We start from the raw sequence: 18,140 nt of genomic DNA, 5'->3' as shown, positions 1-18,140 counted from the left end.
TGCACAAATATTAGAAGTGGCACCATCTGCTGGTTTGTGTAAACACATCAGTTTATCTAATTACTGGGTTGAAACAACCCACTATATCATCAGATGCCTTGACATGATACCTGCTATAAACCTGTGGTTTGTGAAACAAAGTCATGTACAGTAACATATTTAGTACAGTATAGGCAGATGCAGTATGTTGTAGATAGTTTTAATTACTGGGCTCACACTGCATTCACACTGTTGATGTTGACGATTCTTATTATCGATAAATTAATTATTTTTTAATTATTTGTTTAATTGTTTGGTCTACAAACTTGCAGAAAAGTATGAAAAATTTCCCATAGATATTCAGTTTACAATGATTAAAATCAGAGAAAAGCAGCAAATTCGCACATTTTAGAAGCTAGAACCAGAGAATCAGAATGATGATGATTTTCAATCTGCTAAGCAATTAATCAACTAAATGTTTTAGCTCTACATATAAGTAGAAAGATTGTGATATTAGTATAGTATTGTCTAGATTGATATTTCATGTTATTTTTGAAATAATTCAAAATTGTTGTGGGGGGTTTAAGTGTTAAAGGTTCAGTGCATAGGATCTAGTAACATAAATGCAATATAAGATCCATCATTATGTTGTCAGTGGTGTATAAAGACCCTAATTAATGCACGTCCCCCTCACATGGACGTCGCCATGTTGAGCCGCCATGTTTCTACAGTAGCCCAAAACGGACAAACAGCACTACAGCGCGTTTTGTCACTACGTTCTTCTTCTTCTTCTTCTTGTAGAACTCTGGCAGTGTAGACGCTCATCACTACGTTGAATACATATGTTCGAAGAAGAAGTAATAATATACAGCAGGGGTCAGCAAATAAGTTTTTCATCGGAGCAATTTATTTTATCCATTAAATGGTGGGTGAGAATATAACTATTTTATAACTATTTATTTATATTTCAGTTGAATGTTATGGTATTTGGTAAGCTCAGTTGGTAAAGCATGAGACTCTCATCTAGAAGTCTGTGTGTTCAATCCCACATTGGGAGAACTTTTTTTTCCCTTCTTCAACAAACTGAACATGAAATGACTGTTTCACTTGCTCACAAAAAAACATGTGCTGTAGTCTGTGTGTTCCGGTGTTTGATCCACATCCATCAACCTAATGATTCATTTCCCCAGTGTCTCCAGGCAGAGGGCCATTTAGGGGAATCACGTTTTCAGATGACTATTGCAGGTGCAAGGTGTATAAAGCAGGCAACAGACTCTTTTAATGTTGTTCAGAATTTTTCAAAGTAAAAGCTTTCAATTCAACTCCAAATATAATTATTTTGCAGGCAAAACACAAAAGAGGAAGTGATTAACTGTTGCTGTCATGACTAAGATCTATTTCAGCAGCTATTAACTTATTTATTTATTTTTATTTTTTACCTCTATCAAAGCACCATAGTCTGGTTGTGCTGGCGGGCAGTTTTGGTGAGGGTCCATAATCACAGAGAGAATTAACATGTTTCCCCTGTCAATGTTTAAAAGTGTTTATAATGGACTGCGGTGCAGAAACAGTGACACTGTTACACACTCTTAGATTTTCTAGGTTATCTGTCAGTGACCAAGTCGCAATAACATATAGTTTAACTGATTAAATAAATTAAATAAATATAATTTCTTAACATATCTACCTAAAGAAAATTTCTTGACTGGCTACTCTCTGCTGTCTCAGAAGTGTCGTCTTCTGAGACAGCAGCTTTTGTCCTGTGACAGCCACCATAGCTACCATACACTCTTTGAAAAGGGGCTGGGGGATTACGTGGAGAGATGAAAAGTGATGATATTGAATTATCTGTCTGTTCAAAAGATAAAGAGACATATTAGAAATTAACAGAGCAAGAAAGGGGTTTTTTTTTCAGGTCTTTTCTGTATGTCAAACCACTTCCTCTAGACAGAAAGAATTACTGTATGGTGTTGTTTTCTCTGCAAAGCCAGAATGCACAGGCAAAAGCTCAGAGATTATAACAAGAAGAGGTGCTGTGTTCATACAAAAAACGGATAAGTGTGTGTTTGCACATGTGCTATTGGCTGTGTTTACGAACACCCTCCTTGTGTTAAGACTGCTCGTTGGAGTTGTGACTGGAGGGCTGTGTGTTGAGTGCAGAGATCATTATCCCTCAGTGGGCTGCTGCACCGTTCTGCTCTGGCGCTCACCGTAAGATTAAAATTAATATTGAAATTAATGTATAAATCATGAGCGCTCATCTGGACTAAAGTGATGCAATTTGGAAATTCTTGGTGTCATTATTGCTTATTCTCAGGGCACTTCAGGTGCAGTGTAAAGTGGATTACCCAAGTTGTAATCCCCCTCAGTGTAGCAGGGGGTAGGGCTTGCCTCTGCTTCCCGCTACCCACATCAATATGCAATTAAGCACTCCTACAGTTCTCTCTCTGTAACCCCCTCTCACTGTCTTTATGGTGCATAATAAACAGATGAGGAGGTATTAGTCCTCCGTCAGCACTTTCCTAACTAGGCCTAATGTGGTTTCTCTATTTGGGGAATCACATTGCTCTCAGTCTGATTAAGTCCTCCAGGCAGGCTGGAGATTCCCTCAAGAAAGGAAGGATGATACCGAGCTGGATGACTGAAGAGGGACAGCGACCCTCGTGCCCTGACCTGACAGGGGCCATAATTAATATGGTGTTTAATGGGTTAGGTATGTAGGGGCTGGATTTATCACTTAATTGCATGGGTTATAGGTCAGAAATGACAGCATTAGACATGACAAATATCACCATAGGAAATTCCTTAGCAGTATCTGACACATTACTGGGTGGAGTCAGGCTCACGTTTTCATGCAGAGACAATGGACAGAAGGGAGCGAAGAAGTGAACACAGGCCAAGAGAAAAATTAGACTTGGCAGGGCGAAAGAAATTCAGAGGTGACGAGGTTCAGTGTGGTACGCTTAATGTGCCCTTTCAAAACTTGTGCAACAGTGTTGTGGTGGAAAGGAGAAATGTCTGCTCTCATTTACACTGATGATGAGGTATAATTGCTTGTAATACCTGAACATAAGCCAACACAGGCTATGTATCTGGCATAGAAATTAGAGATCATTAAATGACAGGCAGTGGATTTTAAAGCTCTCCGAGATATTTCACATTGTGGATGATGGTGTTTTTAGTCAATTGTGATGTGAGAGGGGGAGAGGCGTAAGGAGCGAAAGGAGGAGAGTTAAAGCCAAGGGCTTGAAGTCATCCAGCATTAGGGATTGTCAGCAGAGTGTGAGGATATGGCATGTGTCTTAAACCCCAGAGCTCAAGGCGCAGCCCGGACAGACAGGGTCAGTGCCTCCAGAGATGCACATTTCTATAAAAAACAAGTCAAGAGAAAAGAGGTTAGCACCGTGTAGAATGAGATGGAGGATGGCAGCTGCACACAGGCTACAGGTTGGCTGGCTGGTTAAGGGTGCAGCCTTGTGTAAGAACCATTTCTGCAGTGCATAGACAGGTACTCACAAGCTTCTCAGAAATAATAAAATACAGTGCAATGGGAAATTGCCCACAAGATGTGGATATATCTGTCTCTGTAAAAAATAAAACAAAGCACAGTGTAGATAAGCACGTTAGCTTGTTTCTTTCAGTTTAGCAGATTATGATCATCAGTTGCTGCTGCTGGTTGTTTTTTGGTGGTTGTGGAATCACACAGTGCACAGCTGTTTCTTCTACATTGCACATTTATTATGCAACACGCTCTCTGGCTATCAGTGAGGTCTCTGCTAGAATTGGACTAGGAGTTGGAATTGGAGCAAAAGATGAAAAGCATTCCTAATGAATGTTATGTTATGGATCCTCAAAAGACTCTCCGTGCTGTATGCTCATGCAAAAGTGTAGTTTGTGCAAAATGTACAGACAGCACACACCAAGAGATGGTGTTAAGCGCTCTCAAGGTGTGCTGTTCCATTTCCACTCCTAAAGAAAATGATTTGTTTGATCACAGTGCTCTCTGTGAACAACCTAAATTATACATGCACTCATAAAGGGAGGCATCTTGTTCACAGCGTGTTTTGATTAGATTTATGTCTAAGTGCATGTTTAAATGAAGGTGGGAAGCATCTCCTTTGTTTTTATTGATACCACTTCCTGATTTAGATATCATGTTTTATAAGGTGTTTGTTACTTCTACATTTTGCTCAGTAGTGAAAACAAACACTGCCTTCAGAGAGAATAACTTGCCTTCCTCTGACTCAACCTGGTGCTTTTTGCAGAGTGATGGGCAGCTGGGTGCCATGTATTGACTGGTTCGTTTTTGTTGGAAGCATCGACTGCAGCAGATGAGTTCACATATTAATTCCTCTACTACGGTTGAAGGTGTGAAATAACTCGCTATAATATTTGCTTGAAACTAAATCCTCCAACCAAGGTCAAACCTGTTATGGTTTCACACCCCTGAATTTGATACATAAGGTGTTAATCACAACTGCACATAGTTGTGCTTTTATTTGTTTTGAGTCACATCAGCTTTGCACTCAACAGGAGTCCAGGGCCTGTATTCATAAAAAATCTTAATGCAAAGAGTAGCTCCTAGTGACAAAATTCTAAAAACATTCTTAGAAAGGTGGGCGTTTACTCTTAAAATTAAAGAAAAAATCCTAGTAAAGAAAAAAGTAATTCAGAAAGCATCTTAACCCTTAAAAGAGATCTTAAGGTCAAAATTGTTAGGAGCACGGACAAGGATTTTTAAGAGGCTTAAGAGTTTCTGTAGTACAGGAGAAAATGGCAGAAAGACGAAGAGGGAGAAGAAATGTGTTGCAGACAATGGATGACAGTGAGTTAATCAGATGCTATAGATTAGATCGTGCAGGGATCATGTTTGTGACTGATCTTATTAGAGACACGCTAACATCTCCGACACAGCGCAGGAATGCCATAGCGCCAGAAATGAAAGTAATCACTACATTACGATATTTTGCAACTGGGAAAATGCAACAATGCAGCAGTGATGATTTGGATCTGTCACAGCCTTCTGTAAGCAGAGTGATCACACAAACAATTACAGCACTTTCAGAAACTCTTATTGTGTCGCAGTTCATTTCGTTTCCACTGGACATTCCCACCTTGCAGGCTCAAAAAACTGCATTTATGAATATAGCAGGCTTCCCTGGTGTGCACAAGCAGGGGGAATGAACCATTAATAGTTTGTGCAATACGCTCCCACGTCTGCTTCTTGCCCCTTGCTGTGACACCCGGCCTGAATTTTCCTTTTAGAATGGCCTTGTGTTCATCCACTAACTGGGCTAACAGTAAACACTGTTCCTCTGTCCAGTTGGGCTTTCTCGCCCTTCTTGGTTTTGATTCCATGTTTGATACCTTAAAACCAACATTCAAACTACCACTTAAATAGACATGCCAGCAATCAGTGTAATTGGAAAGAGTGGAACAATTTTTATCATTCTAAGCCAATCAAATACCTTATAGGAAATTACCAGCATGGTAAATAAAAAACAGGATCTATATACACATATATAATGTGTGTGTGTGTGTGTGTGTGTGTGTGTGTGTGTGTGTGTGTGTGAGAGAGAGAACGGTCAAATAGGAAATATTACACATGTAATTTCCAAAGTGAAGGCTTAGAATAGAACCTATACTTAAAATCACTCTTTGTTTCCTTCTTGGACAACCAACCAATCACGGTTTTCAAAAGATTGTGTCAAAGATAGCAACGGGGTCAACCCTGCCTCCTCACTAAGATGAAAGTTTTTGTCTTTTCCTTGCTCAGAGTTGCTCTCAGATCAGTCCCTGATCGCTCTTAAGCTAAGATTCCTACGTAAAAGTTTTTAAGCTAAATTAAGAGTTTTCTGAAAGGATTCTTAGAATCTTTATGAATACGGGCTCAGGTCCTCTTGTCCGCTGGTGTATCTGAGTCCAAACCAGAGATGCAATAGGAATCCTCAGCCAGGCTTCACGTACCTTTGTGCTTGCACTCAGCTTATTGAAGGGCTTCCCCTGGCACAGGAACAGAGGCTCTCGCTAATATCAAAGCAGTCTCTTGATGCGGATTTGTGAAATGCCTGGGAGCTGCTTTGTCAAAGACCTCAGTCGCTTCATGGTCAAAGAGCAGAGAGAATCAGAAGTATATGTGCAGTAGTGTGTGTTTCTCTATGTGTGTGTGTGTGTGTGTGTGTGTGTGTGCGCGTGGTTGATAAACTGAAATAACCAACGGTGACTGATTTCTGTGACTTTTAAATGTCTGGCTCTATAGCTGATCCACTACATTCACCAGCTAACTTTGTCTGTCTGTTGTTTGGTGCCCTGGAGGTAGTGTACAAATGGTTCATCAGAGGTTATTATATAACTTTTTCATTTAAAAATGAAACCGCAATCCAACCCTAACATGCTGAGAATAATTGGTGGCAACACATAAACTGCACTCATTTACTGAAATATGCTATAATAACATAAGAAACTCCACACGTAGTGGATTTAATCTGTATGCTCAAGGTGCAACAAATGACCGAGTGTAAATATAAATGGGGCCCTATCCTGATGGGTTGTTTTACTGTTTCACATTGAAATCTGGTTCTTTGCTGCTTCTTGGCTGAATTGTAAAGTGATTTAAAACAAGAGATTGATTGTAATTGCAGTTTTAATGAACCTAACATTTCCATCAAATTTCTTAACTTACTTTCATTGTTGGTAGTCGAGTTTGCTAGTGACACTGAGGCTTACTTTTAATCTAAGGAAAGGAAACTTGCCAGACCTCTGGACTGTGGGGTGCTCGTTGAATTCAGGCTCCAACCTCTGAAAAAAGACTCCCAGACTTGTATGCTCATATTAATGCCCCAAGTGCTTTTGTCCGCTCTGCTCCACAGATCTTGAAGAGTGCGCAAGTCAACTGTCTTTGTCGTCTGTGTTTGCCTCGAACTCCAGCCTCTCCAAATGTCATCCTGAATCAGGCTCTGCTGCACTGCTTTGTACATGAGTCAAACTGTCTCATTCCATTGCAGTTGTCTCCGTCTCTGTGGGGAAGCACATGTGACATTTTAACTTGAGTGTTTTTTATGGCATTCGGAGCAGAACAAGCTGCTGTTCTCAGTTTTTCGCAGCTGTGGCGTAATAAGCAGTGGTGCACAATCAGGAGAAATTGCTGCCCACTTTAGAGGTCACAGGGCCAGAAAGCGAAGAATATAGATTTAGTTTTACAAAAAGAACAAAATGGACTAGCATCACATGACCCACCCCTGGTCACACAGACTAGATTAGTGTTTCTAAATAATAGTGTTTTTTCTCAACCTCTGTGTCCTCAAATGGCCACTAGAGGTGGTAGTGTAGCCCTGAATGAATGAATGATGAAAGTATGTCACTTTCTGTGGCCATGAGATAGCCTACTTGAAAAACATCATCCAGAAAGTTTTTTTCTTTCCTTGTAGGGTTCCTGCACTCCCAGTAAAGAACCTGACTGGATCTGGACCCGTGCACCCAGCACTAGCAGGTTAGACAACATTCATTGTATCACATCTGCATAGAAAACAGCTAAAAAGAGTGCTTTTGTGGTGAAAGCTAGATGTCTTATTGATCTTGAAAAGCATTCACAATCAGTGATTTTTCCACTCTTCTGTGTGTGGATTTGTGTGTGTATGTGTGTGTGTGTTGTACATATGCATCAGGTATGACAGGTATCCTGATGTGCGCTGCAGGTCTGCCGGTTTGCCTGACTCGGGCCCCCAAGCCCATACTGCACCCACCACCCATCAACAAGAGCGACATGAAGCCTGTGTCAGGGATCAACGGCATGCGCCGCAAAACCAAGAAAAAGCACCTGAGGAGAGGTAAGATGGAATCAATGAGTTGGGAAGAGAAGAGGAAATTAGATGAAAAATGCTACCATTGTATTTTTACATTTTTGGGGCGGCTGTGGCTCAGGAGGTAGAGTGGGTTGTGTTGAGGGAATGTTAGTTCCTTTCTGATGTGCAGTTGCCACCTTGCATGGCTGACTCTGCCTTCAGCGTATTTATGTTGATGAATGGGATAAATGTGTAACATGTATTGTAATGCGTTTTTGGGTGCTGGTGAGAAAGGCACTATATAAATACAGCCTATTTACCATATAGTGAATTCGAAATGCAATAGGAATAGACCAACCTCTGATAGTCAGCAGACTTTCTCTATTATACTGCCAAGCTTTGCAGGATGTTTCTGTCCAAGCTGTCTGTAATCTGTTATTTAGCATGCAAACAAAACCAAAGCTGTTGAAATGATGATAGCTAGTTCAGATTTATGAGTAACTGCCGTGGAGTGTTACTGTAACAATTTTATAGATGTTAGGCCACATGCAGATTGACAGAGGCAGTTGTAAAGAAAGCAACTAACATGGGGCTGTTGTACTGAGACAGAGTGAGAGGGGATCTGGTGTTTTGTTGGACAGCTTTGGGCTTGAATAAGTCCTGGTCGATAGAAGCCAGGAAAATCACCAGCCTCCCAAGGGAGTCTTTTTTCTGATTGATCAGTGAGGCTGCTGGGTTTCCATCTATGCACTGTGATTGTCCTCTTCAACCCTTGAGATCTCTCCATTACTTAGTGGTGTGGAGATGATGCAACAACATATTTTACGAGTCCCATAGTTTCCCATAATTTACTGGGAAGGAACTGATATGTGCTGTAAATTTGTAGGACGGTCTGTGCAAAGGTTTATTGTATGTAATTTGGAATTAATTATAGGAAAAATGGGGCCAGTGTTTAATCGGTACACTTGCAACTCTAGCGTAACCTAGAGCCTGTCTACAGGCACACATACGATTCAACATACAGTATATGAAGAATAATGAATAAATACATAGGAGTGGTGATAGGGCAATGGATAAGACACATGCCTTTGGTGTGAGAGACCTGGGTTCAATTCTCACTGTGACCCATCCACCATTGCGTCCCTGAGCAAGACACTTAACCCCTAGTTGCTCCAGAGGTGTGTGACCTCTGACATAAAAAGCAATTGTATCATTTTTTTGGATAAAAGCGTCAGCTAAATGGGTAAATGTAATGTAAATATTTAGCAGGGTTTAAATGGAGCAGTTCTTTCATGGAAATTCCTCCAAAAATCAACAACTTAACATTACTTAGGTACAGCGATGATTTGAGTTAAATGCTAACATCACCATGCTGAGATTTGTGCTTATCCGATATTACCATCCCTTAATCCATGTTGATAGCATGGCTAAAAACTAGATCTTTTTCCCTGTTTTTCCCCAAATTACATTGTTATTTTGAGGAAGTTCAATGGAAATTATTAGGAAATTATAGATCTTTAAAATGAGTAACCAGGGACGCTGCAAATTGAGAAATGAAGCTACAGCCAAGTATGCAACTTGTATGAGCTGTCTGTAGACAGAGTGTGAACTCAGAGAGACTGGAGGGCTGTCAGGGAGATTTGTGCTTATCCTGCTCTGCTTTCTGTGCAGAAAAAGGTAACAGAGCCTTTTAATCCAGGCTAATGAAGCTATCAAATAGCAACAGTGTAAAATGCATAATTGAGTCTCTTCTATCTTTTGCCCCCTTTCTTTTCTTTTTTCTCTCCTCCCTCTCGTGATAGCTCTTTGCCTTCTCTGTCTTCTCTACCCTTTATACCTTAACATGTATTCTGCTTAGTCTGTCTCTTTCCACTGCTCTCCCTCCCTCTGTTCGCTGGCTGTCCCTCAAATGAACAAACAAAGGCTCTGGGGGAAAAGAGGTTGCCTGTAAGCGTATTAGGGGTGTAAGCTGTGGGTGTGCTCTCACCCATGCTAGCCTGGTTGCACACGGGGATTATCAGAGAATGCAGGGAAGGCTGGTTGTTATGTGCCAGTTTGAAGGTGACCTCCCCTTCAACATCACAGACATGTATACGCTATTCACATACAGCTATGCCCAGGCCAGGCTGAAATCAATGAAAGTTTGTCATTTATTAATTTCTAGCTGTTATTCTCTTATTCAGTTGACAAACAAATGCCATCCAGTGGGTATCTTGCCTTTTTCATATTTACTTGTAGCATGTGGGTGTAAGTAAATGGCAAGGTTTTTTTTTGGTCATCTTATCTCTCTTATGTTATATTCTGTAACAAGGAAAAAACCCAGAGGATGTGGTGCGAAGATACACTGAGAAGATCAAAGTGATGCCAGATGAGGTATGAAAAAGACACAAAAATGTGCGCACGCACACACACACAGCACTTATAAGTTTTATGCCCACAGATGCACTCTGTCACCGTTTGATGTCCTAACCAAGTGTGAAAGTCTCATAAATACACAGTCATGTCAAATGGCAGATGAAGTATTTTGGTTGGCTATTCCAGGATTGTACCATCTGCATGGAGAGGCTGGTCATGTCATCGGGCTATGAAGGCGTCCTGCAGCACAAAGGCATCAAGCCAGAGCTGGTGGGCAAACTTGGCAAGTGTGGGCACATGTACCATCTGCTGTGCCTGGTGGCCATGTACAACAATGGCAATAAGGTGGGTAAAAGCTTGTGAGCCAGACGTCGTTATGATGTCACTCTAGGCTCAAATTATAAACTCTCATCTTACAGCTTGACTGGATTGCATGGCACTGGCAGATGTCCATGCTCCACTATTGTTGTACACAGATGGGAATCTTATATAGTCTTATCAGATCAGGCATATCAGTCTTGACAGCACAATACTTTGTAAAATCATTGTACATTCTGCTCACTTCAATTCTGTTTACTTGCATGAAATACAAATGTACTGCTTGGTAATGCAGATTTAATGAGCATTACATTAACAATAGTTGGTCTAATGATATCAAATCAATTTATCAATTACTATTAAAAAGGCCAGATCACACAAATAGTAAAAACATTCATCACTTACCTCTGGTGGTATCTAGCCATGTAGATAGTGTTGGTTTTATTTGTTTATGTTTGAAGTATCCATCTTTAATATTGCTGCTCTCATCCCCTGTTGTGGTCAGAGCATTGAAAAACTACATTTAAAAATTTTAGCAGCACCTTTCTAAGAACAATATAATTTCTGTATAATTTACAGAAAACGCTCTGTCAACAGTTTTCTTTGGGACAATTTGGGAGCAGTATTAATAGACGTTTTGGCCATATGGGGGCAGCACTGAAATTTTATCACCTTTAAAAACCTTTACTTCTAGGTGTTAGCAAACAGTTGCTTATTTACACATCCAGCAGATACAACTTTAGCATTAAATTGGAGTTTCTAGCAACCTGTTAAATCTCTTCTTTTAGCTCTGGTTTGGTCTCCACCAACTATCTATGGTCTCTTTAACTGCTAAATTTTCGACTTGGCTAGTTGCTAATTTTGTTTGTCTGGTGTTTGGTGCCGGGCAGTTCGAGTACAGTGGGTTTATTTTGAGGTTTTTTTTCACCTTCTTGGCGCTGGAAATGAGGTTGATGAGACCAGTGAGAGTGAACTAAGACAATACATTTGTGGGGTGTAAAACCAAAACAACTGTCTTATCGTGTCATTGAGATATATATATATATATATATATTTAAACCAGGATGGCAGTCTTCAGTGTCCAACATGCAAAACCATCTATGGGGAGAAAACAGGCACCCAGCCTCCTGGGAAGATGGAGTACCACGTCATCCCCCACTGCTTGCCCGGCTACCCAGACTCAAAGACCATCCGCATTGTCTACGACATTCCTGCCGGGATCCAGGTCAGAACCGTATAATTTCACTTAATCCACCATTCTGCTTTTGTGCCCTGATCCACTGTCTCCCCTCTGTAAATCTGTGCCCTTTCTACAACTGCTGCTTATCCGCTTAAGTTCGACGGTCGGTTGTTCGTGCAGGAAGGTGAGGCATTGCTGTGGAAGTCACTGATGAAAGAGCATTCTTAGTGATCGCACAGTGGACAGATAGACTCTTCAAAATCCAAAAAAAGAGACACACTGTAGATATATTAGGACTATATTCATTATCTTCGTCATCTATTAGTTTGCAGGGTTTTTTTGAGTAATTAATTCATCATTTAGTGTATATCTATATATCAAAAAATTAATAGAAGATTAATTAAAACTGAGCTTTATCCAGCGAAGGTCATTTGACATCACAGGACAGCATGTTTTGCAGCCTGGTTTTGGGTTCGTTAGATGAGGATGTTGCGTATTTCATCCTGACCGCTGAGAGGAGTTTTAAGAGTCAATAAACTGACCTTTTTCCACCAGAGGAGCAGGCGTACTGTCCCAGGGAACAGAGACCACTCAGGTCAGCACAGCAGCACTATTGCCAGTGAACATTTCTGTTCTCCTCTCGCTCCTCTGTAACGGACTTAATGGACAACAGAAAAATAATATAATGTTGTATTAGACATACAATAACCAACTGAATGAGAATCAGGAAGTTGTCAAATGAAATCTCGCAAGATATACTATAAACATGTCCAACTATGCATCACTCTGCATGTATAAATTGCTGGGAATTTCTTTTTCACACTGGTGCCTTGAAAGCAACTTTCTAAAATATGATATTTAAAGAGATAATTGGGTATTTATAGACGCATATTTCTCAGATGATTTGTACCAGTGACCATTGTAAGCAACATGAACATTAAAGCTTGTCCTGTGGGTGCTGTTGACATTTTCTACATAATTAAGTTGCAATTTTAAGAGAAAGAGTTGTAATGTTTAACATTTTCACCAGACCAATGAGCACCCCAACCCCGGGAAGAAGTTCAGTGCCAGAGGGTTCCCTCGACACTGCTACCTCCCCGACAATGAGAAAGGCAGGAAGGTAAGCTCTCACACCGGCCCAAGAAAACACTGAAAGCTCAACAAGCATTAAAACCATGCAGGAGTCTAGTATTAAATTAATTCATTAGAAGGTTACATCATTTCATCACTTATAATCAAACCTGTATGTCCAAAGGAATCGACAATAAGTTAGATAGGTTTCAGTAGCATGTTAGCTCTCTTTTAGGATCACACATGAATTATTGTTTTTTGGTTTCTGGACCTAGTGTGCTTATATGCATTAAAGTAACATAATCATGTATATTTTCCTTTTTACAGTGGCCCACGTTGGAATCCAGCCTGTAGCCCTTTGCTGCGTGTTGCTCCCTATATCTCTCCCTCATTTCCTCATTCTATCCTCTGTCCTATCAAATAAAGACAAAAAATGTCTAAACAATGTCTTTAAACTTTCTCTAAGAAAACGGGATTGGCCAGTATTACTGTATTACTTTGTAAATATTTCGCTCACAGATTAAAACAGCTACGGTATTTAGTTTCCCTGACCAAAGTAATTAGAGATTAAATCTAAGTTTTGCAATGACTTAGTTCAATGTGTGTGTTCACACATTTGTTTCACTATTTTAACTGAGAAAACATTATTTGTGTAAACAGAGTAATATGAGTGAGATGTGTCACCAGTGAGACATCAAAACAAATGTTATGAAGGAGGATTAATATGACTGCAAAGTACTACCAACATTACTCATACAAGAAGTGATTTTACCTCAAATAGTGAGACACTATATTCCTTCATGGGATTTGTTACTTTCTTCTTGCTACAGAAGAATAATGACTTCATGTCCTAATGACTTTTGTTTCTCCAGGTCCTGAAGCTGCTGATCATGGCCTGGGACCGACGCCTCATCTTCACCATCGGCACGTCCAGCACCACGGGTGAGTCAGACACAGTGGTGTGGAACGAGATTCACCACAAGACAGAATTTGGCTCCAACCTGACCGGCCACGGCTACCCCGACCCCAAGTACCTGGACAACGTCCTGACAGAGCTGTCGGCCCAGGGGGTCGGCGAGGACAACCTGAAGGACTGATGGCCAGCTGAGCTGGTACACAGAAACACAGCCCGCCATCTCCCAGAGAATAGGGACACTGCATGATGGCCCAACATGCAGCTGACAACTCTTTACTCCCCTCAAACAAAAATATCCACAGAAGTGGTGGCACAAGAGCAACGGAAGCAAAATAAATGTCATGGTTATGATCAATGTTTTGATTTGTATAACCTAAGATTTCCCCCCTGCTGTCTCTTGATCCATGCCTTGAGCATGTGGTGTTCGTGCCAAATTTTTTCAGAGGGTTGAAGAATGTAAAGACAAGGTGAGATTTCTGTCTTGATGTTGGTAGCTGCTGGTAAATGGTATTTAATCCCTTTTTAGATTAAACTAAAGCTGTTCCTCTGCACTTAGAGTAAAATGGTGAGGGGCCAAACCATACAAAGGCATATTTGTAAATGCTGAACTCCAGAATGCATGGCCCAGACTAACGCTGCATAATGAATATCAGGCGAATATCTTCGATAGGGTGGGGTGTCGATAGATCAGTTGTTGTTTGATATTGTGAAGAGAAATTTAAGAGAATTTCAGCATTCAGGATTAATCCAAATGAATCGATTTTGTTGCTTCCCCCTTTTTCTCTAATAACAAATTATTGTCCTGTAACAAGTGGTGAAACTTGGTTTTGTGATTTGAAGGAGAGGATTTTGGCTTTTTGGTGATGTGACGGTAAAGTTGCACTGGGCATGTCTGACATTTTCCACTTCTGATAACTCAGGTCAGTTGTTCTGTAAAATGGAAGTGTGTTTGGTGGTGCATGAAGTAGATGAAATATTAGTGTTTGGTAATAAACGTATGTTGTAAGGTTAACCTTGTTGACTGCCTATGAGAGGAGACATGAAATAGATGAAACAAGCATCTTACCAGTCAGTTTGATGCGTGTTACGAGGCGTTGTAACTTCAAAGGCTGAGGTTGTGAAGCAAGATTTGCTATGCCCCAAGGTTAAACTCATTTCTTTTGTTGACACACTGATGACGCTGACCTCTGTCTGCATTATTTTTCTCCCTGTTGGAGCAAACCCAGGCATTGGCATGATCCATCATGCTGACCATAAATGAGGGGTGAGTGTGTGATTGCATGCTCTGAGGCATTAATATGCTGGTTTTGAGTCCTTGAGGAGAAAAACTGAACACAGATGGACGTTGCTCTTTCAAACACCAACAGTTTCCCCTTGGAGATGCATTTTGGGCGGCGCTGCTGCTCACCTGCGATCTACAAATCTCTTGTGAGCTTGTTTGCTGCTAGGCAGTACACTGGGTTCCACTGCCTGTAATGCGGGCAGTGAAATATCTCATTCAATGTGTGAGCTCACTCAGAGTTGTTAGAGCCGATCCTGATGTATGGGCTCGCCCCCACCTTCCTTCTCCTTCATTCTAGGAACCATGAAAATGTTGGTCTAGTATGTAGTTGGCTTGGAATAATTTTTTCCTGCGCTCCTCTTTCCCCCTCAAATTTTATGCCCGTGAGCTAATGACTTTTTGAAGGTGCTTCGTGGAGATCTTTTGATGTTTCTTCACATTCAGATAAAAGATAACCCAGTGCTGCATAATTCTCCATAAATATATCTGATCAATTTTAATAAGTGGGGGATGTTGATGTAAGGTTTATCATGTGGGCACCCAGCTGTGAGCTTAACTTTAGAGTGAATCATAGTCTTCCATAGCACTTTGAGGCAACAGTTTTGTTTAATCAGTCATTTAATTTTTAATGTCTTAAATTGCAACTAAATCTGTGTTTTTTAAGTTGATGTTTATAAACTGGCTTGCAATGCTTTGAAAAATATATATGATCTACATTTGCAGATGTGATATACCTTTAAATTCAAGCTCAATTTGAGTCGATGGTGTAAGTTTAATTTATTTTTATACTCTTCTATATAGAAAATATAAAGACTGGCCCACATATCTATACACAGTTATAGTTTATGTTAACACATAATACATAAAATCTGGCAAAGATGAATTTGTCAGTATGTCAGGGACTGTTGAAATATGTACGACATATTGTGGACGTCTTATATTACAAGTAGTCTTAGCATATGCTGCTGTCGTTACCTTAATGTAGAATCTGTGTAGTTGATCCCCTGTGGGACTCCCAATAAATACAGTAAATGTGTCTTTATTATTGTTGGGGGAGCTTTAGCAGCATGACGATGGCCGTTCCCCCCAAATGGCCTATTTCTCTTTTTCTACTTGTCCAGAACACGGGAATGGATGCAGTCAGCAATCTTTGTTCAGTTTGAGGGTGAAAACAACACGCCTGGGTTAAAGAGAAAATACAAATAACTCTTGTAGTTTGTTTTAGCTAATGGGAGCAACAGATTGGTGGGATTTAGTCAGTTGTCAATCTAAGTACACTGAATTACTCTCTTACTAGGTCTTATACGAACACACAATACAGTTTTCACATTTCTACATTTAGAATCCGTTTTCGTTATTTTACATGAGATTTTTGAATCTCTGAATGTAGCCAGCAATGTCCGTTGCTAGCTACCTACAAACATTCGCTTTAAGCTAAATCTTTTAGTGTTAAACGCTTATAAAAATGTTTTTCAAACATAAGCTTTGATTGCTTCATATTCAGTCATAAGTATGTAATGTTATAAAGAAATAATTTGTTTTCAGGGGCTTTGAACTACTTTTCCATGTTAAGCTTCAACTTTCTGGCAACCACATAGGCTAAAACAAACCACTAAAAGTATTTGTATGTGTGATTTTGACCCAGGTGTTGAAAAAGGTAATTGTATGGCCTGTTCCATCTCAAGATTTCTCCTTCACAACCTTTTTGACTCCCTTTATAATACGGGACAGCAACAGAGAATGCTTCCAATCTATCAGGGAATTTCTTTCCGTGTTAAGTGAAGGTTCATTAACCAGAGAAATCCAAATGCTTGCTTCTTTGACTTTTCCTTTCCATGTGTCGGCCTTGTAGTGTTAAGATGCAGGCCCTTTAGACTTTTCAGGTGTGTACAGACTTATATGAGAATGATAAATAAAACATGGTTTGGTATATGTCTGATTAAGAGAGCGAGAGAAGTGTCGTTTATGCAATTTACTATTTTTAAGGTCTAATACATGATTTTTGTGTAGCAAGAAGGTAGATTTTTTGACAACAGATGTTTTCTTTATGGGAAGCCTACCTCCAGGTTTCTAAACAAGGGGGTCGCGATCTGAGGAAGTTCACACGCTATGTATTAGAACATATATTTTTGATGTCTTTTTTTGAATGATGATTGTCTCTAAAAGAACTATAACATTGCTGTATTACTCTTATTAAGATTCATTCCATACCCTTTTCCATTTGATTAGAAGTGGGATAACGGATGAAATCACTTTGTCCTAACATATGAAGTATTTACAGTTGTAGGCTACTCTGTCATGTTGTCAACTGCAAACTGTACTTCTCTCTCTAAATGATACCTTAACATTTTCTGTGGCTTTACCGTATGTTTGTATCCGTTTGTCTGTGCGAGTGCGTGTGAATGTGTGCCGAGTGTGCGTCTAGTAAACAAATTTTAGGTTCATGTCCTTTAAAGATACAGTAATGTTCTCCTAGAGGTGCATGTTAACCAAACTGTGAGCAAGTTTATTGATAATACATAGCTTTTTGCGTATGAAAACATCATAGCTTCTTTAGAAACGTCACCCAGGTCTTCTGGTGATTTAGCACTGTGGTTTTGCATATTACTCCAGTTAGCCTAGCTATAAAGGTTTTTTCCTCCATCAGGTTTGATTTACACAGATGGGGACGAGACGGCGTTTGGCTGCTCTCCTCGCTCTTTTAACAACTTGTAAAACATCGGAAGGTTTTGCATTTTAAGTGCCCATTTTAATTGACATTTTCAAATCATGATTTCTGTGATGTGGTTTCTTTTAAGCAGTGTCAACATATTGCAATTTAAAATGGTTCACAAAGAGAAACTGAGATCAGTTTAAAGCAAGATATTGAGACACACTGATTAAACTATAAAGGGCTTAATCTATCAGTCGTTATTGAATTGTGACCTTGTTGCATGTTTGTGCGTTTGTTGTGGAAAAATAAATGTGCCCTCGACAAGGGTAGTTTGTTTGACCTTTTGTCACCTTGGCTCTTCCTCATTTTTTTCCCCCCATTCTGTGCCATGTCCTCCTTCATTTAGCTCCACCATTTCCTTCTCCCTGGGCAACTCTGGGCTCTACAACCTCGTTATGTGGATAGAAATTAGCTTTGCTGGAGCAGTGGTGTGCAGCAGAAACTGTTCTCACTGGCAGTAAATTTGCTTTATGGTCATTTTCTGTCACTGGCTGCTGTATGTTGCTGCTGTGGTGAAGAGCTGTGGTTGGCGCATACTAAAAGCT

General features: G+C 40.1%; 1 protein-coding gene across 2 annotated transcripts in view; it reads left to right on the top strand.

Moving 5' to 3' along the window:
- dtx1 (deltex 1, E3 ubiquitin ligase) overlaps nt 1–17,874 on the top strand; it is a 49,343-nt gene extending 31,469 nt beyond the window's left edge. Inside the window, exons 4-10 of one of the 2 annotated variants that reach the window (XM_046035470.1) lie at nt 7,407–7,468; nt 7,674–7,805; nt 10,072–10,133; nt 10,302–10,460; nt 11,497–11,658; nt 12,644–12,733; nt 13,557–17,874. In XM_046035470.1, the coding sequence (XP_045891426.1) occupies nt 7,407–7,468; nt 7,674–7,805; nt 10,072–10,133; nt 10,302–10,460; nt 11,497–11,658; nt 12,644–12,733; nt 13,557–13,781 (892 nt within the window). In that variant the 3' untranslated portion in view covers nt 13,782–17,874. Of the gene's footprint in view, nt 1–7,406; nt 7,469–7,643; nt 7,806–10,071; nt 10,134–10,301; nt 10,461–11,496; nt 11,659–12,643; nt 12,734–13,556 lie in introns of both variants that reach the window. The other variant, XM_046035469.1, reaches the window with a different exon arrangement.
- The last annotated feature ends 266 nt before the right edge of the window (nt 17,875–18,140 follow it).

The sequence above is a fragment of the Micropterus dolomieu genome, linkage group LG21 (assembly GCF_021292245.1).
Source record: "Micropterus dolomieu isolate WLL.071019.BEF.003 ecotype Adirondacks linkage group LG21, ASM2129224v1, whole genome shotgun sequence".
NCBI lineage: Eukaryota > Metazoa > Chordata > Actinopteri > Centrarchiformes > Centrarchidae > Micropterus > Micropterus dolomieu.
Note: the sequence above shows the minus strand (reverse complement) of the source record. Positions and strands in the feature narration are given on the sequence as shown.